At 40.7% G+C, this 24,243-nt stretch overlaps 1 protein-coding gene across 18 annotated transcripts in view; it reads right to left on the reverse strand.

Annotated features, from left to right (window-relative positions):
• KALRN (kalirin RhoGEF kinase) overlaps positions 1–24,243 on the reverse strand; it is a 737,748-nt gene that overhangs the window by 234,566 nt on the left and 478,939 nt on the right. For all 18 annotated transcript variants that reach the window (XM_039493997.1, XM_039493996.1, XM_039493992.1 and 15 more), the window contains 3 exons: positions 23,622–23,796; positions 10,898–11,093; positions 3,760–3,926 (listed from right to left, as the gene is read on the reverse strand). In XM_039493997.1, coding sequence (XP_039349931.1) covers positions 3,760–3,926; positions 10,898–11,093; positions 23,622–23,796 — 538 coding nt within the window. The remainder of the gene's footprint in view (positions 1–3,759; positions 3,927–10,897; positions 11,094–23,621; positions 23,797–24,243) is intronic.

The following is a 24,243-nucleotide window of genomic DNA, read 5'->3' on the forward strand; positions in this document are numbered from 1 at the left end:
TTGAGTACCCACCACAGCCAGGGCAAAAACCAATCACAAAGAGCCTTTTTCTCTGTGCATGTGAGTTGGAATTAGGACTGGGAAATGTTTGGAGGTGAACATTTACATATTTTTTATCTGGTTTACAAGACCTGTTCACAAATTGACTCAGACTTACATGGTGCTTAATATTCTTTTAATTAAAATTTTGTATAGATGCTTCTAATATAGCCCCAAGACAATTCTCTGATCACTCTCCTATATTAATAGACTCGCTATTATCTGGGAATGTGCAGACAGGCTAACACTAAGAGATGGCCTTTAAACAGACATTTCCTACAAATTGCAGATTTTATCAATTTTGTTGAAGTGGAAATTAAATATTTCTGGAGTTAAATAACCCCCCTAAGTCTCTCCAAAGAGGCCCAATCATGTTGCTTATGACTGAAAAGCAGTAACAGTGGAACCCTCTTAGAGCAAAACCACCTCTCCCCTGCAGAATGGTTTCACTGTAAGCGGAAGTTTCACTAGAATTGTAATTACAATGCACTGAAACAATTATCGACTTCTGTTCCAATTGGCTATAAGCAGAGTTTCACTGTTTCTGTGTCCCACTGTAATTAAACACGAAGGCCAAATTCTCCTCAGACTTCCAACTTGAAACTCCACTAATGAGTAAAGAAAATAAATGTACAAGAATCTTTATTTTGCAGGTGATTCCCTTGCAGGTGATCTGAGGAGTTTCTTTCAGTATATCAGGGAAGCATCTGCCAGTCTTCAAGCAAGGACACCTCCTGGTAGTTATGGCCCAGCTCAAGACTCTTTTCAGGTTTCCAGAGGCCTTTTTCTGCTATTAAACTGAAAAAAGTCAAGACCAGTTGCTTCATGTAGTCCTTTGGGTTACATTCAATTGTGATCAAATCTGAAATGGACACCAAAACTGGTGGGTTACAAGGCACACAGGAGGGAAGAATTAAACAGCAAAATGAGCTGGAGAGACAGGAACAGTGGGGCAGTGAGGGGAGATTGGGTACATTGGATACTAAGAAAAGTAAAGTCTTACACCTAGGGAAAGAAAATAAATGCACAAATATAAAAACGGGGAACAGGAATGGAAAGCCAAACGGCTGCCACCATTGCAATAAAAGGAATTTCTTTTAATCTTATCTCCTTAATACTATCCTGCTATTATTTCTGCATAAGCCTTCCAAGTTCTATGGTTACAACAGGAAAGAGGGGGCGTGGGGAGAGGGGACGCGTCCTTGAGAGGCTCTCTTCCTTAATATGAAAGATTTTGTGAACCAGTGATCTATATTATTTCCACTCCGTTTCAGGTCACAGAGCATCACACTTTGAGATGTTCCACTTAAATGGCTCCAAACATGTATCCTCTTGGCATTCAAACCTGTGAAGCATGTGATTTAATGCAGAAACCTTTCCTAAATGAGACATAAATAGATACAGACAGGAAAAAGACTTTGGATTTACGTGAGCCATTACATTAAAATGCAAACATATGTACGTGTTCCAGAACTTAGCCTAGTTTGCTGTTTCAGCACAATTTTACCAGAGCTACAGTAGGTGTCTGTGGCAACCAAATCTCAATTGACTCTCAAGACCAAGTGCAATTTGGTAATGAGATGGAGACCAATCATTGTCTCAAGTGCTCTAAAAAGTGAAGGAAATTTGGACCAGACCAGCGATGAACAACAAGCCAAAATCAATATATTTTCCAATTTCATTAAGTGGTTGTGAATATTACTCATCCCCCGGGAAACCAAATACAGCCACCTTATGAAAGGGCACAGATATATTTTAATTTGGCTCTTTTCAGGGGAAACTAGCTACAGTAATTGATAGGTTAATAAGGAATAGATTTTTCAGTATTCAGCTGAACAAATACAATGATTCTTAGCCAAAGGCTTGCTGAAAGGTCACAGAGTAATGAAGGCTTTGATGGTTCAAATACTGTTAAGGAAACACTAATTCAAGACAGCTATTTGTGTTCCTCTTGCAGAAGTTAGACAGTTCAGTCCTATCACATAGATTTTTAGATGTTTGGTTTGTAGGATATTCTAAGGCACAAGCCTGTGAATGAAATTAACCAATCCTTGTTTCTGAGACCCACAGCTTCAGTTATCCAGAGTGCAGCCATCACTGGATTTCTCTAAAAACAATGCTGTAAGAATGGGCCTAATCCAGCCCCTTTTAAAGTCCAGTGAAAGACTCACATTTACTTTACTGGGACTTGGACTGGGCCCCATAACAACAACATGTATTTCTAGAGTTTCTGTTGGGTTTGGTACTCTATGTTCTAAACCAGTGCTGCTGTGCACTATTAAATATCCACCAGGTTTCATTTCAGAATTGGCTACATTGCAGTGAGTGAAATGCTTGTTGTAAATATAGTGTGTGAAATATTTTGGGTCCCTATAGAAAGAAAGGTACTTTATAGACAAAGATATTATTAATAAAATAGATCCTTCCATTCAGAAGGGTTCCAACGCACTTTATAAACTCCACACACTTTATATTGCCACTGGAATGCCAGGTGACTATATTTTCAAAATTAAAAACTAAGAGACTTTTATGTTGACATCTTTTAAGCTTGCGAACGACTCATACAAAAGTGCACTTTTTTTTAAAACATGCACTAATGTTGCAACTGCCAGCTTATGACGTAGCAGCCCCAAGTACATATTTCTCAGAGTGAAGGATTTTTGCCAGTAATGTAATGTTCTCCATCAGTTTCTCATGAAACATTGAACAAGTGTAATTAACGTTCACTTTGTGCAAAAGAACAGCTTTGATAAAGTCTATGCTCATTTGACTTTTCTCTGCACTCCAAACATTGAGCACTTGTTCCACTGAACTCTTTTTTCCTGGTAAACACAGAGCATCTTTTACTCCCTAAAGTAATGTCATGAACAAACATTTGTAATTATTAAAAAAATAAACACCAAACATTTTCATTGATGAAATGGAAAACTGGGATAGTTCAAGTGATCAGAAAGACATTCCTGGGGCATCCTATGAAAAACCTAGACTGTCCCATTAAACTAGGACAGATAGTCACTTCACTGAAATGCAGCCACCTCTGGAGTGAAAAATTGCAGCTGTGCAGCAGCATGCAGCCATATAGTACAGCAAGTGAAGAAATATTACACATCCAAATGAAGCTACTGGGAAATTTAGGTAAGCAAAACACAACTGACTGAGCTTTAATGTAATTGGGACTAGCAGACTAACGCCCTAAAATTGAGATCCTAGGTTAAAGACTACCCTGACTACAAATAGTCAGGGTTCTACATCTTAACCAAAGATGATCAACTTGGCTGAGTGCCCCACAGATCAGTAATAATGCAAAAACTTAAGTAAAGAGGTCAAACTAGACCTGGGCATTGAGATATCCACTAATGAGACCAATGATCCACAATGCTTTCAGTTTGTACCCCAATATTCCCAGAGCACACTCTGTTCTAAAGAACACCCCAATCTAGAAACTATGGGGTCAGTTCTGCATGGACGGTGAATGTAACTCCCATAACTATTCTTGCACAGGCACAGAACATGGAACAGACTCCTCAGTTACTTGTAAAGGGTCATTTTGGAACCTGTGAATAGATCAAGTACTGCTAAAGAAAAGGATTAAGACTCCATACACCTAAAGGGAGGCAATTTGACAGAAATGGTTTTAACAGCCCGCACGTACTGTAATTGCTTTCAAGACACATTTAAGCGACCACAAAATGGTTTAATGGCTGTGGTAGAAAGCCTGACCTGCTTGACCTCAGCCTGTAGGTGCCGGAGCTGTAGGCACTGCTCTAGCCGTTTGTGAGTCTGATCGGCGTTAAGCTCTAGCTCATGCTGTTTCTCATGAAGGAACTCCAGCAGCTCTTGCACTTGTGTCGCAAGATCAATGTCCTTTTCGCAGATTAGTTCAATGCCTACAACAAAATGACATACACAGAGAGAGAGAGACAATTTCATTTATTTGCAATTCCTTTTGCAGCACAATTCTGCCACCCGGCACATTGATTTGAATCTCTCTTGATTCTTGGTAAACCCTCTCATAGTGTTCACAAACAACATATGGTTTACCAGGGCTGGCTCCAGGGTTTTTGCCATCCCAAGCAGCAAAAAAAAAAAAGCAAAAAAAAAAGCCGTGATCGCAATCTGCGGAAGCTCTACTGCTGCCGCTTCACTCTTTGTCATTAATTCGGTGGCCGGTCCTTTGCTCCGAGAGAGACCCAGGGACCGGCCGCCGAATTGCCGCCAAAGACCTGGACTTGCCGCCCCTCACTGTTGGCCGCCCCAAGCAGCTGCCTGCTGGGCTGGTGCCTGGAGCCAGCCCTGTGGTTTATCCTGATGCACATGTTTGTTGAATCCTATGACTGTGTTGTCCTGTCTGTCACTGTGTGTATCAATAAAATGACGTTTCCGTGTTGATTGCTCCATGTTTTGCTCATCTGAAACTGTCCATATGGAGATGATTTGACTACAGCTTTGGTGATGTGGAACTCGGAATTTTAAAAAATACTTTATGAATTTTAACAAATCAAAGACTAAAATCATCTCCCGGCCTTATGTTATTTCATTAATCAATATCTTATAAACACATTCTTTCTTTGAAGAAAGAAAGAAAGACAAACTCACTCCTGTCCTCAATTTAGGATGGTAGCTGGGGGCCCACAATGTGGAGTGTGCCTAAAGTCTGTCTGGCTCCTTAGGGGACCATTAACACTCTTGTAATTTATACTATCCTTTAGGTTGTTCTCAATTATGCCATGTGTCAAATCATTCCCAAACCAGCTCTAGAACCAGAGGCCTGAAAAGGTGGCTTCCCCAATCTCCCAAAGTCCAGCATTGAATATGCTTCACTGGACCAGAGGATCTGACTCACTGTGTAACTGTCTCAAGAAAAACAATGCAGAGCAGTATACTATCCTCTTTGATTGCAATTTCACCAGTGTAACTGACAGACTTTGGCCAGAGTCTTTATTTGACATTCCATACTACTGTAATCCATGTAATGATAAATCAGTAAGGGCCTAATCCTTCTCCCATTGAAGTTATTTAGAATTTTATTATTGGCTTCAACAGCAGCAAGGTCCTAATAATTATAATAATCAGCTCCAAGTAAGTGTGAGAAAACACTGCACTGTTCTCCAAAGCCATTTGATTATATAAAATAAAACAAGATTAAAAAAAGGACTTCTCCCTCCTCTCCTCTCCCCCCACCCCCCGCGCGACTAAAAGCTGTTGTACAGGAAGCAAGGAAATTATGTTTCGAGGCATTTAATATGAAGCACCTTTTCTATGTCCCAGAGTTCCATGACTTTTACCTTCTGTCACAGTGATATCAGCAGAGGCCAGAATTAGAAACCAAATCAACCCTGTGTCAACCCTTGTCTCTTCCAGTTTCTGGTTTTATCATGAAAGCCACATCAGAGTGAAACTGATTGGCTGATTCTCTTTCCCAGCCAAAACAAAACAGCTTCTTCATTACCAAATAAGGTGGAATGGCCCCAGGCTTCACATTTAGGGTCTGGAAATTTAATTTATGCTCCCATTCTTGGGAGTGAAATTCCTTCTAACTGCCAGACACCATGCACATTTGTTATAATTAGCCTACATATGGTACTGTGTCCTTAGGACATCGCTGGTGTTTTGTATGCTTGACTTCACCATGCCTATTTGATATTAAACTCACAGTTTTCCATCATGCACACTCGACTGATGTAGTTTTGACCGTGCTAACTCATCAGCAGCAACCAGTAAACTACCTAGGATGTTATTCAAGGGCAGACTGCTCTCCCAATGATGAATGATTTGCCCTTTCTTGCTTGCCACATGTCACACAGATTTATGCCACATTGCCAGTATATGCAACGAGAGAGCTCGTTCTTCTCAAAGGTGGATTTGTAAAATAGAAAGCATTTTTACATTGTATTTTTGGAATAATTTCACACACAAAAGTCCTCACCCAGAGGTTTATGATATGTAAGCACAACTGTTTTTTCGATAAACTGAACGCAGTTTCAGTTTTCTTCAGTCATCTCATTACTGAAGGGGATTTCAACAGACTGGTATTGAGTGAAGCATGCTCTTAAACAGATTTATTAAAAAGAGTAGCCACAAGTACAACAACATAAATACACCACAGCTCTCAGTTATAGTGGCATAAATCTAGAGAAACAGCACTGAAGTGACTGGATTTACTCTGAATTTATGCTGGTATAATTGAGAGCATAATTTAGTGCATTGTACAATCTACCTACCTACCTATATATCTTTTCTTTTATCCTTTGGATAACTACAGACCTTTTAAATTATCCACATTCATATAAGGCCTGATCCAAAGTACAGTGAAGTCAATGAAAAGACTACCATTGACTTCAACAGGATTTGGATCAGGCCTATATTATACATCATATTCTGCCTATGTTTTAACCAATCAGGATATTATAAAAAGCCTAACTTGACAAAATAAGATGAAATCTGAAAAAAATCCACTCACATAGTCCATTGATAATTTTAAGAAAAGGCCATTCTGTTTGCATGGATGCCAGAAGTCAAATTTCTGACTTGACTTCTAATTTTTAAATAAGTAGTTATGCTAGCTAGTATTACTACTTTCCAAATTCTATTAGCGGTAGCAACATAATCAGGTCTTAACTAAATCACTGAATAACCTTAAATGTATTAAAAACATTTTCTGACAAAATCTGTGCTAAACTTTACAGATGAAATGCATTTATGTAAATTGAAAATAGCTTCCATTAAACACTAAAATAAAGGGAAAAATAAATACATTTGCTGACTTATAATTGACAAAAATGTGTTTTGTGTAATATTGAGCAGCAGCTTATAGAGAAAGATATCATGAGACTTCAATTTCAAAACCTCTTAAGTTTGAATTTGCCAGATAATAAAATCACTGAACAGACTGAATAGAAATTTCTTTGTACAATAAGAATCACTCCCACACTCAGAGGGACGTATTCCTGTGCTGATTTAGAACCCAGTTCAGGAACGCATCCTAGTTCAAGCAAGCACTTCAGCACATTCTTAACACTAAGCATGTGCTTAAGTCACACTGAACCAAATGGTTAAATAATTAAAGTTAAGTACTTGTTTAAGTGTTTTTCTGAATAGGAATGGATCTAAGCATGTTCTTAACTGGAGTTAAACCAAGGCTTTTACAGTCCGAGCACTCCCACTGGGGTAGATCCTTAGCTGATGGTGTAAATTATTATGGCTCTATTGGCTACATCAGCTGAGGATCAGCTCCAATGACTTCAGTAGGATTGCTAGGGTGTAAATCAGCACAGAAATGGGATTTATGGGCTAAATTAAGTCTTGGTTGAACTCCACTGATTTCACTTGGAGTCACATCAAGAATGAACTGACAGTATCTAACAGAAAATACAAGAGTGATATCTTAAAGTCAGATTGCTGCACGATCACTATCAGGGGATAACATCTTGCACCACAGATGTTCCCATTGCCTTCAGTAGGGCTATTTGCAGTGTGAGATACTATTCAGTATGAGTACAGGATCATCATCTGGCCCTCACAGAGCTGTGTTGCAACCAGTGTGACTTTGTTTTTTTACTGAACAATTAGAAGCATTCTTCAGAAAGGTTAAACAAAGTCAGCCTTTGTGTCCCTGCGACATCCATTTCCTAAACCAGAAATGAAATCACAACTTGAAATTAAATGAAACAGATTTCCATTTCCTTTATAATGAATGTGGATGCTGTGGTGACGCAGGTGAATGGCACTAGACTGACAGCCCTGGATACTACAGGCCTCTTTCTATTTGTGCACATAACAGGTATGAGATGGGTAGCAACAGTGCAGACTTCCACAAAATTGCCTTATCAATGTGCTATCAGTTCTGACCTAGACAAATCACTTCTAAGGCATAAGTAGTTCAGTTTCCAGGATGGCTCATTCACTCCTTGACTGATCGCCTACAATGGTGCTAATTAGTGCCAGCTGTAACAGTGCAATATTGACACCTGTCTTCTGGGAACTCAACTGGGAACCCAAATAAGAGTGTATACAGGCCATTACTCAGTTATCAGATGGTAACAGCTTTTGGTCACGAATGATATAGGTTATAATTGAAGTGACTAAAATATACACAAACGAAGTACATGAATATGTGGTAAATGGAGTTATATCAGAGATTATATGTATAAAAAAACCGAGGAGTTCTTGTGGCACCTTAGAGACTAACAAATTTATTTGGGCATAAGCTTTCGTGGGCTAGAACCCACTTCATCAGATGTATGAAGTTAAAAATACAGGCGCAGGTATAGATACATGAAAGGATGGGGTTGCTTTACCAAGTGTTAGGTCAGTCTAATGAGATAAATCAATTATATAGTTTGGTTTGAGGGCTGTAGTACTTTGGGGTAATTCTTGTTATTGGTGTCAGGAATCAGGGCCTGCAAGCTAGTCTCCAGACAGTCCCTCAGTACAGCAGGCCTGCAGCAAGCTGCCTGCCTGCCCGGCCATGCCACCTGACTGGTTGGAAGGGCAAGCAGGCCAGCTCTTAACCTAGTGGCAGCAGCAGCTCACTGACTGCTCAATGCTCATGCCCGCCATTGTACCTGCTCTTCAATGCTCCTGCATTGCACCCAGCCTTGCCTCTGTCCTGCCCCTGCCTTGAACCCCTCCTTGCCTGTTACCTTGCTTGCTCCCATTCCTGTAGCTTTGACTTCTGACTCCAGTTTGACCCTTGTCTCTGACTTCTGAACAGTGACTCCGGCTTGATCCTGGGCTCTAGCTTCCAACTACTGATGACCATTATGCCTGACACCCACTCCAACCACTAGGGTAGACCACCCTTGTCCTGGTCAGGTGACAATTGGGCTTGGTGTGAATGTGGTTGAGTGCTATTTAGTGGCCTCAGATATACAGAAGGTCACACTAACTAGATGTTCTGGAGGGGGGTTTTGGGGCCTTAAATGCCATAATTTGAACCCTGGGCCAAGATTTACCAAAAGTGACTAGCGATCTTTGTCCAAATTAAGACATCTTAAAAGGCCTGATTTTCAGAGGGTAAATGCACAGAAACTTGTGAAAATCAGACCCCTTTAAGGTGTCTCAAATTGGGCACCCAAAAAAACCACTAGTCATTCTGGAAAATCTTGGCCCTTGTGTTAAGCTTTAATTTCTCCAGAGATCTCATCTCACCTCAACAGCAGGGTTACAATCAAAATGGAAAAACGGAATGAAGACCAATACATGTGAATTAACAATTGTAGCTTACTAACACCTCTTGTCCTTTTGGTAACACAGATATACCAGTAGTATTCTCTAGACATACAACTCTTTCCTGAAGGACATGTATTGTTAATGGAACCCAAAGACAATTTAGATGAACTACAAAATCACTGAGAATAAAACATGACTTCTGGAGAGCTAATATGAACTTATAAAAACGAAAACCTTGTTGAAAACAAATATTCTTATAGTGAAATCAGGTTAATCAAGGCCTGGTTTATCCATGTATGTCAGTGTAGAGCTTTGGTAAGACGCAAGTTGTTACCAGTCCCATTAAGAGTACATTTGCCTGACAGACTTGTTAGCCTAAAGATCTCCGAGCCAAATAAAAAATTATCGTCAAAACTGTAAACACTAGGTCTGTGGCTTCATTATCTAAACTTTCAGCTAAGTTCTTATTGCAGCACTAGTGATCATGTTCAATAAGAGGCAGTGATAACTGTTGATTTTCAAAAAAGTCCCATACTGAGTTTGCAGCTCTGTCAGTAAGAACCATCAGCTTTTGGCTGGTAAACTGAACAAACTTGATGTAGAATTCAGTGAGAGGAAACAAAATTCATTGCAATTTTAATTGAGTATAACTGTCCTTTATTGAAATGAGAAACAGTAGTCTCCAAAGAGCAATTACTGTCCCTTACTTTGCCATCCTCCCAATATTCTGCATTCCCTGCAAAACAGTGAGTTTTTCCCAGACCAATCCACTAGGCTCCTGTCTGTGCTCTGCTCTGAATCACACCTCCCATGCCTTCTACTCCCGCCCTGTGCTCTGCTCCACATCCTGTACCTCTCAGGCCATAGTCCTCTGATATTTCCAGGAAGAAAAAAAAGTTGCATTTTACTGATTTACTTTGGGCAATTTTACCACATCACAAAGCCAAGGACTAATAGGCAAAGCACAGGGCCAGCCGTACTGAGAGTAGATACTGTGCAAGCTTCCATATATGGTTCACCCAATGCACCTGGTTTCCTATCTTACAACATTCTCTCTTAGTTGCTGCTGAGCTTCTGTTAACCGGAGCTTGCCGAATTATGCTGACTATTGCCAAAATTTATCTTGGGGTGAAATGTTTGCAAGAGAATGGGAGGAGACCAAGAAAATCAGTTTTATTTGTATCCTGAACAGTCCTTCTTATCTTAATTAAAGGGGGTGGGGGAACTGCTCTGTGTGCCTTTCAAGGCATGTGAGAAGATTTAAGCATCTTACAAATAATTATAGCCTTTGGGACAGTAGGCAGAGATTAATCTGAATGATTATTTTCCCCAGGTGAGAATGCAAAAATCAGGATTTTACAGTACTCACTGGAAACTTGAACCTTTTGCTGAGAAACAGGGTATAAGATACAAAGCAACTTCTCTGCTAATATGCTTCAAGATTGCCATTTAGGAGCACACGCCAGGGAGGTCTTTACAACCAAGTGCTTATCTTAACTTCCAAGTGGACATTGCAAGTAAAATTCCAACATCTTATGCCCTGTTCATACAGAAAACAATGTACATTCCAATACTTCTTTGAAGGAAGAATATCCATAGTTACCTGGCTAGGACTCTGTTCACAGATTGTGTGTTTTCTTTGGTATTTTTGTAAGTGGATGACCATTAAGCAAATTGCCCTGCTCACCTGAAGCCTGGACTTCCATGATGTACTGGTGTAAATCTTGCCCTTGCTGGATAACCTCAAAGGTCATGTTGTTCATGGCCAGTTTCCGTTCAGTGTGGCGCTGCAAGCGCTGCTCAGCCAGAGTGAGGTCCTCGGTATTGAAATCATTCATTTGTCTCAGCAAATCTTCATTCCAGGCATCTAGTTCTGCCGTTACCTTCAAAGGAAAAAAAGCCACATATTGTATGCACTGGAAACCAACAAAAGATTACTTCAAAACAGCATTTGGATCATCATAATACTCCACACTTAGGGGCTGATCCTAAGCCCCTTGAAATCCAGGGGAGTCTTCCTGTTGACTTCCATGGGCTTTGGAACAGGCCCTTGCATGGCACTTTTCTTCTGTAGATCTCAAAGCTTTGACAAAGGTGGGCGAGTACTGTTACACCATTTACAGGCCGGGAAAATACAGCACAGAAGTGGCTTGTTCAACGTCACAGCAAGTCAGTAGCAGAGTTGGTACAGAACCACAGTTCCCATCTAGCAGTAATTTGCAGAGGTTGGCTAACTTTGCTTCCTTTGTTACATGTTCTCTGTTTCTTAATTATAACAATTTGGCCTGATTAATCTAACAGTCCCATTATTATTATTTTTACTGTGTTATCACCCAATAGTACCCAGACAGTAAACGGGTCCAATAGCATTAGCCTCTGTAGAATCACACTTGAAACTCGATACAAACAAGTGAGCATAGAAAGCAATAGGAGGCAATGAAGAACAGGGGACAAAGGTACAATAACCAAATCTTGCTGTTAAGTTAGACATCTAAATCCATATTTAGGTACCAACATGAAAGATGCCCAATTTTCAGAGATGCTGAGCCTCAGTTCTCACTGAAAATCAATGGGATTTGTGGTTTCCTAAATATATACTTAGGTGCTTAACTTTAGAAACCCACTTTTGAAAATTTTGGCATCTTATCCCACGGTCACAAAGCAAACTCTTTCTGGTTCCAAATCCTTTACATGTTGTTTTGGATGGGGATTTAAAAGACACAGTTTTAAATTCAAAATGAGAACACAAGCCCATAAACCTTTTTAGACTCTTCTTTGAAACAAGCGGAAACACAGATTTGTTCACCCCAGGCAAACCTGGGACTGAAGTCGCAGGGTGAAAGGCAGAGCATACGAGATCCTGAGGGCTTTCCATTTTTATTCTGATTATTCCTATGTCCATTCCACTCAATTAACTTTAAATAATAACTATCTCTGTTTACAGTCCCTTTGGTGCCCTTCCTGATTCCAGTGGCCTATGATTCACTCACACTTTTCAGTTAATTGGAGCCTCTGGAATGTGGTGGCTTATTCGCAGATTTTCAGTTCTAACAATTACCAAGCCCTAGAGAAATGGTCATGGTGGAAATCAGAGAAGGAGCTCGGTGGAAAATTAGAAAGGGTTTTTAAGAGAGAGCCTCTGCTGATAGCTAGAAAGACTAAGGCCGACTTGATCTCATTTTAAGCTATAGACATATAGCATAATGAACATCTACAGTTTAAAGTGAGAATAGATTTCCACTATTAATGACTATGGTACTTGAGGTTCCATATGAAGCCTGTTTTGCTTCCACGTTCTGGTAGAATGGCATATAATTTTACTGGATCAGAAGGAGGTTTAATTTTTATTCGTTATTAAGAATATTGCCTGTCATAGTTCATTGCATTGACTGTCAGGCTGCTAAAACATAGTCATTTGAAAATTTATAATGGAGTTAATCAGAGTACTGCCCAGTTTCTTGTAGATGTGAATACATTCTTGTGCACCTGCATTGGGGAAACCACCTAAATGCACTTATGAATAATAGTTACAGAGGGGAATCAGAAATCCAATAATATGTCACATCTGATTTCTCTTACAAATTCCGTATTTAGGATAGTGGAGAATCTGTCTACTATGGAGAAAGTATCTCTCCATCCTGTAGCTGTCTATACATAGTGTCAAATGCAGTGTTGTTGTAGGCATGTTGATCTCAGGATATTAGAGGGATACAGTGAGAGAGGTAATATCTCTTTGTGATGGGGTTCCCGGGGCGCAACCTTGACTGTGGGACTGCTAAGCCCTGTGTCCCACCAAGCTGGGGTGTCCCTCTCACTCTGTGGTGCTGTTGGCAAGGCACAAATGTCTAAAAGGTCCTACACTTACACAGACATCCACAGGCAGGGACATCCCCAGCCTTGCACCCCAGAACTGTACCGTCTTGCCCCGGTCAGAAGCCTGATCAGTGTAAGTTCATTACCCAGTCTGCCTCGATGTGGAGAGGAGACACACTCGCCCTTGTAAACTGAGCTGAGATTTCCCAAGCACCCCAACCAAAACACACTGGTTTAGGTAAAATATAAAAAGATAGATTTAAGTGATTATAAGTAGTAAGTTTAGAGATCAAAGTTGGTTACCTAAGAAATACAATTAAATTCACAAATTGAGTTCTATAAACTATATAGGATTTGAATCAAGCAATGTCTCACTCAAGCAATGATACAAACAGGTCACGGATCTTCAATACATAGGCTGGACCTGACTTCCAGCCTGTGACCACCCTCCCCCAGTTCAAAGACTTTGTCCTCTAGACGTGTTTCCAGGTGTTGAGTTGTGTGGGAGGGGTAGAGGGGAAGTGAGGCCAAGTCATGATGTCACTTGACCTCTTTATAGTTTCTTACAGCTTGTTGGAAAGATCTTTTGCTATGACAAGCTAGTCTCCATTGTATATGTGCTCTCTCTGAGATGGTGGTTGGGAGAGTGGATTCCCTTCAATGGGCCATCAGTGCATCTGGCTATTTCAACTGTTGTACCTGAAATGCTGATTGTGGGTGTTCTCAAGCTCACAACAAATTTCAGTATCACACATAAAACTTCATAACTTCACATACAATGATAGCACATACAATCTCACTGGTCACTAGTGTTCAACAGATCAAGGCTGTTAAAATGATACCTCACAAGGCAAACTTTGTACAAAACATATCATAATTATATGACTGTGGTGAATATGGGGGTTCCAGGGTGCTGCTTTGAGGTAGAGTGCCTCTGGAGATAATCTTATATTAGAGACAAGCTTTCGAGCTTATACAAAGCTGTTCTTCCGAGCTCTGCGTAAGCTTGAAAGCTTGTCTTTCACCAACAGACACTGGTCCAATAAAATATATTACCTCACCCACTTTGTCTCTAATATTCTTCCAGGGCAAGAAAAAAATCTATGTAGGTCTCTCACAGGATTAATCTGTCAAGTAAGATGGAATATGCTACACTGAACTGGGAAACAGTAGATGAGTGGGCAGGGTAGAGTCAAGGTGGAGAGTGAGGGAAGATCATATAGAGGCAATGAAGGAGCTGGGCAGAGCCTGGATGTGAAGACAGAGAGTACATGGAAAGAGGTGGTGGTGAAGGTCTAATATCGCCAAAGTAGAGGGAGAGGAAGATTGCTTTAGTAGTTGGCTAGACTGAAGAGAGGAGAGTCAGGGAGGCTGGTGAGGAGGTGTTTACAGCAGTCCAGGGGAGACAGAACCATGTCATGACCCAGGGTTTTGGCAGTGGAAATGGAGAGCAAGCAGATCTCAGCTCCAGCACTCAGCTCACCAATGGAGTTCAGAGCATATCAGCAGAGCGGATCATAGAATGAAATCTATTTAGTGGACCTAAGAGCAGAACGTTGCCTGCAGACTGATGTGGATGGGAGGAGCAGGAAGGGAGAATGAAGCTGTCACTTTTATAAATCCTACACTTGCAGAAAGCTCCCCGTTCCTGTCTCTCAGACAGCGAGACAGGCTTTAGTGTGGGGTGGCTCTGAAGATATCACAATACATGTCCCGTTTTTGATAATATGCAGAGATGCCACAGTGCATGGGTTGATAGTGGGCCACTGAGGTATATGAAGGATGTCATTGCAATGATTGTGCTCTCATGCTTTTGGATTCTGAATCCCAACAATATCCATATAAAAAAACTGAATATACCTCTAAAAGACACTGTATGAGAAACAGCTTGGAGCCTCACTTTCCAGGTGAAAACTTAAGGACATCCCATATGATACATGTGAAAAAATAAAAGATCTACATGTAGGAGTGGCTGGAATCTTTCTTATAATGCCTATTATTTAATTCATATTTTATGAGTCAAGATCTCTGGAACCTGATTTTGAACAAAGAATCCTCATATTTGATTGTTAACTATACAGATCTATCTGTACAAAGCCATAAAAATCCTGTATCTCTGAGCAGACAGCTAATTCACTTGAAAGACTTTGCTAATGTTATAAACTCGGAAAGCGACACTCACATGAGTTATAAGTAACAGTGAAGTGAGTTACTGTCTGAGAGATGACTTTTGTTCCTTTCCAAATTCATGTTAAGCCAGAAGAGCCAAGAAGTGAAATCAAAGCTGCAAGATTTGATAAGAGGAAAAACAGAGCCAAAGAAATGGTAATTGTGGAAAACGGAATTCAGCATATAGCAGACTTTAGTGATCCATGGACCTTTCATAGGATAAGACAAGAATAAAGAACCAAATTCTGTCCTGTCCACAGTGGGCATCTGCTGTGAATCTCCAAGGGCAGAAACTGACCTTAAAAGAACATTGATTGCATGCAACTGTAAAATCCGCACAGAACGGATTCTGGGTGGTGCTATACAGACACACACCAGGAAAGCGGCTGGCAGAATCATTGGGAAGAATCTGGCAGGTACTTTACAGGACCACCTGCAAAGTCTTGGAGAAGCTTCCCTGAAGAGAGAGGCCTATGGGATCAGTAGAATGGTCAGAGGCATGTACTATCCCTGACCTTGCAATGGTGTCTATGCACACACACCTGTTCAGATTATTCCTGCTTTTAGTGGTAAATGATTGCGGAAGGCCAAATCACAATTGGAGTTGCAGCTAGCAAGGGATGTTAAGAGTAACAAGAAGGGTTTCTTCAGATATGTTAGTAACAAGAAGAAGTTCAAGGAAAGTATGGGCCCCTAACTGGATGGGGGGGCAACCTAGTGACAGAGGATGTGGAAAAAGCTAATGTACTCAATGCTTTTTTTGCCTCTGCCTTCACGAACAAGGTCAGCTCCCAGACTACTGCACTGGGCAGCACAGTATGGGGAGGAGGTGACCAGCCCTCTGTGGAGAAAGAAGTGGTTCAGGACTATTTAGAAAAGCTGGACGAGCACAAGTCCATGGGGCCGGATGCACTGCATCCAAGGGTGCTAAATGTGTTGGCGGATGTGATTGCAGAGCCATTGGCCATTCTCTTTGAAAACTCATGGTGAGCGGGGGAGGTCCCAGATGACTGGAAAAAGGCTAATGTAGTGCCCATCTTTAAAAAAGGGAAGGAGGAGGATCCAGGGAACTACAGCCCAGTCAGCCTCACCTCAGGCCCTGGAAAAATCATGGAGCAGGTCCCCAAGGAATCAATTTTGAAGCACTTAGAGGAGAGGAAAGTGATCAGCAACAGTCAGCATGGATTCACCAAGGGCAAGTCATGCCTGACTAACCTAATTACCTTCTATGATGAGATAACTGGCTTCGTGGATGAGGGGAAAGCAGTGGACGTGTTATTCCTTGATTTGAGCAAAGCTTTTGATACTGTCTCCCACAGTATTCTTGCCACCAAGTTAAAGAAGTATGGGCTGGATGAGAGGACTACAAGGTAGATAGAAAACTGGCTAGATCATTGGGCTCAATGGGTAGTGATCAATGGCTCCATGTCTAGTTGGCAGCCAGTATCAAGCGGTGTGCCCCAAGGGTCAGTCCTGGGGCTGGTTTTGTTCAATATCTTCATTAATGAGCTGGAGGATGGCGTGGATTGCATCCTCAGCAAGTTTGCAGATGACACTAAACTGGGAGGAGTAGAAGATATGCTGGAGGGTAAGGATAGGATACAGAGGGACCTGGACAAATTAGAGGATTGGGCCAAAAGAAATCTGATGAGGTTCAACAAGGACAAGTGCAGAGTCCTGCATTTATGATGGAAGAATCCCATGCACTGCTACAGACTAGGGACCGAGTGGCTAGGCAGCAGTTCTGCAGAAAAGGACCTAGGGGTTACAGTGGATGAGAAGCTGGATATGAGTCAACAGTATGCCCTTGTTGCCAAGAAGGCTAACAGCATTTTGGGTTGTATAAGTAGGAGCATAGCCAGCAGATTGAGGGACGTGATCGTTCCCCTCGATTGAGGCCTCATCTGGAGTACTGTGTCCAGTTTTGGGCCCCACACTACAAGAAGGATGTGGAAAAATTGGAAAGAGTCCAGTGGAGGGCAACAAAAATGATTAGGGGGCTGGAGCACATGGCTTATGAGGAGAGGCTGAGTGAACTGGATTATTTAGTCTGCAGAAGAGAAGAATGAGGGGAGATTTGATAGCTGCTTTCAACTACCTGAAAGGGGGTTCCAAAGAGGATGGGTCTAGACTGTTCTTAGTGGTACCAGATGACAGAACAAGGAGTAATGGTCTCAAGTTGCAGTGGGGGAGATTTAGGTTAGATATTAAGAAAAACTTTTTCACGAGGAGGGTGGTAAAGCACTGGAATGGGTTACCTAGGTAGATGGTGGTATCTCTTTCCTTAGGGGTTTTTAAGGTCAGGCTTGACAAAGCCCTGGCTGGGATGATTTAGTTGGAGATTGGTCCTGGTTTGAGCAGGGGGTTGGACTAGATGACCTCCTGAGGTCCCTTCCAACCCTGATATTGTATGATTCTAAGAGGAATAGGCAGAGTTACCAGGGCAGAGAATGTTTTTGAGGGACAGCACCTCACAACACTATTTGTAGTACAGCGTCATTCATTTCCATCACAGCTATAAGCCTTTTAATGACTGTTGCTAAAATATGGGACAAAGCACATTTTATAGATAAAAGTTGTGAGCCCCTCAATTCAATACCCAGCACCTCCACTAGTGTCTCTCAACAAGGGTCAAATGGTTCTGTCTCTTTCAGCCTGACCTTCTGACAATAACAGTCCTTTTAATGTAACAGTTACTATGTTCATATCATGTGAAAGATCCCTGGCTTAAAACTGGGAAGAAATATTGCTTTTGTATTCTCTAGTTCAAACACAGATTATTGGGCTGGATGCAGGAACCACTGGATGAAGTTCTTTGGCCTGTGTTATGAAGGAGATCAGGCTAGATGATCATAATAGTCCCTTCCTGTCTTGAAATCTACATTGATTTGATAAACAATATGACATCAGGCACCAAATAAGGTAGGTCCCTTAAATAAAAGGAGGACTTTCAACCAAGAGTAATTAATGAGGCTGTTCTAAATCAGAATACATTGTCACTGGGGTATCTGAAAGCTTTCAGGAGTCTGTTATGCCTGTTTCCAATTGCCAGTCACAATTTGGAATCGATATACTTAGTGGATATTTGATCTGCTTTTTGACTATCTAAAGATCATCCAATATATTAGGACTGAAGCAGGAAAGAAAAGACAGGAAATCAAATTACATAGCTTTGGATTAATATCTGTATGCCAAACATTTGCCTTGATTTGAGTAAGAAGCAGACAAGAGTGCAGACAAGAGTTCTAACTGAATGTAGCTGGTTCGTCATCACCAACAGAAACACCAGAGGGTTCACTTTTAGGTAGAATACCTCTTCTGCAAATAAAACAAAGTGATACAAGTTGGAGAGAAAATACACACAGATGGCAGATTTTCTTGCAGAATGGATAAGGTCCAATGCACCAATGTATACGTAGTGTTTGTGGAGTACAATTAACTCTGAAGATGATCTATCTGTATTCCAAGCGCCAGAGCAGGAGGGAAAGTTTACACACAAGCTCCAGCTCCAACAGAAATCTACAGAGTGGACATTTAAGACAATTCTCAGAGGAAGTTTATGAGAGGAACTGCAAAAGAAAGCGGCCTGTGATGTGGATTTCACCATTCAGGGAAGCTCAGAGAAAAAGGGTTAGATTTTCAGAAGCACAAATGGCAGTTAAGACCTGACTCCCACTGAAAGTCAAAGTGGCTAGGCACTTAATTGCCATTTGTATCTTTGAAACTATCCCCTACATTTTTAGCTTTAAAAGTGAGCAGACGAACAAGGGATATGGAAAACAGTAAGCAGACAGATGCTTGGAATTAAAAACAGAGATGTTTGACTAAATACAATACAGGGTGTGACTATTTCTCCAGGCAGGAGGAAGGTTGGGGTGCAATTTGTATCCTCTTCATAATGTCCAGGGGGGCAGTTAAGCAAGAAAAGTTTTGCCCCGGGAATGGATTGGTGACCCTTCAGCAGATGCCCCTTCTGAGTTCCACCATGGAGAAGCAGGTTCAAGCAGTGGATGGAGCTCCCAAGGAAGGAGGCTTGTAGTGGAGAATTGCCAGGAGACACAACAGTAGGGTGAAAGATGAGCCACTGAGATTGGAAGGGATTTTCAGTAAAACTGTTTTCAACTCTTTGGTTTTTGCCTGTTTCTATTAACACCTATTTAGCTTCAAGGACTAATGAGCATTTTGGAGAAAGCCATTTCTGTTAAAGATTTCAATCCCACCACCACTTCCACCAAGGTGTGAGGGCTAACAGTCTAAATCTGCAGAGACTTCCATATGGACCTCGCACACAGCCAGGTATTCCTGATAGCCCTAAAAGTTAAAAGAAATAAGTAACGGGGGGAAAACATTTAAAAAAACATTCAGGCAAAATCTTCCAGAAGTAAAAAAGGCACAAGCCCAAATGCAACAAAAAATCCTTGCCAGATCACTTTTAAAAGCCATTCTTAACTTAGCCCATTTTGCAGATTTATATCAAGGCACTCTAAAGACAGGGTGACTTTAGTAGGTTATCTGCAAAGAACAATGGAGTAAGCGAAGAATGGAATTTTAGCTTTAACTGGGATCTTTGCTGCTTTGCTGCATTTTTATCCTATTTTCTTTATAGATTTAATATAACCCTTATATATAATTATAGAAATTATATGCAATGACTCATATAAGAGCACTAGAATTAATTAGTTACATGAATTAAATATTGCATTATATTAACAAAAGGAATTAGAAATTCAAAAAGCCATGGCTCTGACTTCCTTATTGTTATTATATTATTATTTATTTACAGCAGCACCTGCCACTTGCTAGGTACTTTCCAAATAATTAAGTCAGGGACAGTCTCTGCTCTAAAGAGCTCATAACCTAAGGCTAGGCAGATAAACACACAGAGATTAAGGGAAGGAGGGGCAACACAGGCAATTTACATACAAATCAATACTACTCACTGTGAGCAGCACAGCTGAAGAAGGACGTTAAGAGGGATTTAAATGTGGACAGGGTAGGGGTCTTGTGAATGAGCTCTGGGTGCTTTTATTATGCACAGGGGACAATGGGGAATAAGGCACGAAGATGTGAGAAGCTGAGAAAAATGTGGACAAGGCTGGGAACGTTAGTAGAGTGGAAGGGAGAGTAGGCAACCTGGAGCTTGATAAGACAGGTTAAGAGGGGAGGGGCATGGAGCCGGATGCATCTACTAGAGTAAAAGCTATAGGACAGTTTCCAGGAGAGCCATTGGAATCTTATGCATGTCCATCAAATGCCTTGGTTTTGAAAGCACAATACAGACTTCAGGATGCACTCACAAAAGTGCCTCTGCTATGCATCTTTTCTCACTTATGGTTAGCCACTTCAGCTTGCCATCTTTCTATCATAGGGAAGCGCTTCACTCCTGTATTTTAAAGGACAAGGTGTGCTTAATCAGTCAGAATGGTGACAGTGCTTTCCAGCATGAGAGCAAGGAGGGGATGTGATTGCAGGTGATGACAGAGGTAGCTGTGCTCTCTGGATAGACAGAAGGGGACTTAAACCAGCACCGAAGAAGGAAATATTGATCTGAGAATAACAGTGGTGTCCATTGTATCAGCATGCTTTATTTACACAGCACAGTCTCTGCTCCTGTATTCAGTTTACACACACACGAGAACCCGGGCCATCATGGAAAACAATATAAATATCTAATTTCCAGCTAAATCTCAAGCCAACCACGATCAATAAAAACATATTTTGCTTAAGGTATAATTTGTTGCTCTTAGTCTTCCAGCCTCTGTTGTCTTCTCTGCTATGCTTAGAATAAACAAAGATCAAAAGGATTACAAGTTTCTTAATTATGATGATGGGAATATCTTTTTGGCTTCCCAAATTAAAAATAGGATAAAATAGCTCTGTTAATTCTGATAATGGTTCCACTATTGACAGGAGTCTTTATTATAGTTTTGAGACAACTGACTGCAATCTAGTATCTGTTTAAGGATTATTCTTTTGTCAGCTGAATCAAATCAACAATTGCTTGAGATGTAAAGGTGACATTTAACATACAGTTCAAATTGCTTTTCATTTTATTGTTGTTTAAGTTGTCTTCCTTGCTTGAAGGCTAATCTTGGCAGCTATACTTATTTGTAAGTTCCTATATTGATCTGGCTACACACTTTTTCTGTTTTGTCATTGGTTATGAATTATGTGTCATAATTATACATTTAATTTAAAGAAAGAGATCTCTAACTAAAACAATCTGCCTATCAGGTTCCCTATGCAAATAAGAAACATGCTCTCTGACTCATGTAGTGTGAGTTCTGGTGTTCTCATAATAAACAACAGCAAATCACACATAAACAATAGCAAATCAACAGTGGCAGCACTGATTTCCTTTCAAGCCCCTATTAGTCACTACAGCCTGATTCAGCAAGGTCAAAGTACATGCCAAACTTCAAGCACCTTGCTGAGTCAGGGCACACTAGATGTGGCTGTGTGCATCGAAGCAAATACCCACATGGGGATAAAGTAAACATGGTGGACCTGGAATCTACACCCAGTTCTGACCATGACCAGCTGTATGACTTTGGGGCAAGTCATGTCACTGCTCTGTGCCCCAGTTTCCCCAGCTATAAAACAGGGATTAAGATACCTATCCACCTTGGAAAAGCACTTTGAGATCCTTGATTGAAAAGCACTGCATAAGGGCAAAGAGTTGTAATTGGAATGAAATCTGAAATCTTCCCTCAAAGCTAGATTGCAGCATTTAGTCACTTGCTGAAGTTGGAGGCACAGTGAAGCCTTACTGCCGCATAGAACATCTCTAATCTCCCTGCTGTGTAGATAACCCAGGCTTGGAGTCTGCAATGAAACGCAGAAAGTGATTTGGAGTTTTTAAATGAAAAGCTCACACAGCTCCACTGTGAACATCCAATATATGTTGCATGCAGACATACCTATATAGTTTGTATTTGACAGTCTAAGAAAGTATGCTGCATTTATATACATGCATGTACACACATGCTCATGAAGAGTGGGAGTCATTAAATACTCAGCATTTGCACTCTGCAGTACCACAGTATCTTCTATTCTATGCATATGAAGAGACCATGGTTATTGCATGTACCTAGAAGTTTGAGTTTTTAAGGCAACCACTGCTCTTGTGCAAACATACCATGTGTGATTATATATATATAAGAGTGTATATTAGGATATCCAAGTGTTTGTATGTGAATGGTATGCAAAGAACTCTTTTAACAAGACTGTTCTATTTACATTAATAGCAAAAACTGTAGAATTGCTTTCCCTACAAAATTTGACTATAACTGCAGTAACTGGAAACTTGGGTCTGTACTGTATCTGTTGCATATTGCTATAGATCAATTCCTACCTGTGAATCTGCATTCACAGCTTTTCCATCTATTATAATTTAACACTATTTCTTGTCATAACTTAAAATAAACTGTCTCCTATGAAGTATTATGTAGCATTCTAAAGTTTCCATTAACTATCAATATATTCCATCAGATCACCTATTGAATTACATGCAACATCTCTGGGAATATATCATCATAAAACAGATTTATCCACTCCCAAAGGTGTCTCTGAACAACCACAAGAAAGATACAGTAGCAAGTTGATACCTCATATGGGCTATATGGTGGGCTATATACACAACACTATGTTCCAGCATACATGAGACACAAATTAATTAACATCCCATGCTTTTGTGTCACATTCCATCTGATTTACAGGTAAATATTTATTCAGATTCGTTAAAAATCTCTAAAATTACCCAGTCCAAGAAAACCTCATTTATTTAATGCACTGATAATGTCTTTTCCTCCAATAGCATTTGATTTAAAAAAGGAGTACAAGGTAGAGATATAAGACCTCTTTTTAAATTTACTTACAGGCACACACAATTACATGATGAGCATTTTAGGGCTTCTTGTACAGTATTTCTCTTTCCCCCCTTTATGAAAAACAACTGTTATGCCTGCAAGCTGATTTCTAAGAGAACCCTTCATATGATGCTTAATATTTTGTTGCATCGAGGGGTTCAAAGCCATAAAATGCATCTAAAGAGAAAAATCCCACCTGCAAAAGATCATGAACTTTTAGATTAGCAAAGACAGATGTACATGAGGGGCATATGCAAACCACCGTACAATGCATGCCATAAAACTGGTCACCAAAGCATTCAGACACTGAATACAGTCAGCTGGGCAGACATGAGCGTGTCTTGTATTTTATCAGTATGTCATGAAGGCATATTACTGGTTTCTAAATTTCCAATTTAACAAGTGATTTCTATTCACCTCCTAGTTCCACCAGACATCTCAGTGTAATCAAAGTCTTCTGTGATTCCCTGGAACTCTGTATATCCTGTTAGAGTATTAGTCAGAGACACAGTCACCACCTCCACAGCGCTACCTTCCCAAGATCACCCAGACAGCTCTTACCTCAATGGTGTACTGTTCAAAAATCCGGAGCTGAAGAAAGATGTCTAGCTTAATTTTCCGCTCATGGAAGAGCTCTTCCATCTGTACCTGGGCCTCGTCAAGCTGCTGAAGGACAGATTCAATGTGGCTGATGGAGCTATTGTGTGGAGTCTTATTGTTGGATACCGCTGAGTCCCTGTGGCAAGGCAGGAGAATGGTTAAAGCTCAGCATTAATGCAAGAAAAGAGCAGGAATTAAACACTCAATTCTGTGCGCAGCTGAGAAGCGAGCCGAAGCACAAAGGGCTAGAGGAAGGTGTATGCAATGCTCATTTCTTCTGCTTGTTGAAATCCTGTGTTTCCTGAACTCAACGCAAAGTCAAAACAATGAGCGCATCCTTTCATATGTTGTGACACTTTGACCCCGATACACTAACAAGGAGTTGGAGGGGAGGGGAGCAGAATGGCACATAAATCTGAACTGATCTCTTGAGGAATCTGACTGGCAATCCCATTTAATTCTAGACCAAATGACCCATTTCTTTCTACAATCAGCCTGTCTCAGAGGCATCATCCTCAAAGCTGCTACTAACATGCTGTGGATCTTTACAAGTTAAATTATGCCACCATTTGCATTGTTGCTA

Source organism: Mauremys reevesii, linkage group 11, assembly GCF_016161935.1.
Source record: "Mauremys reevesii isolate NIE-2019 linkage group 11, ASM1616193v1, whole genome shotgun sequence".
NCBI classification, from domain to species: Eukaryota; Metazoa; Chordata; order Testudines; family Geoemydidae; genus Mauremys; species Mauremys reevesii.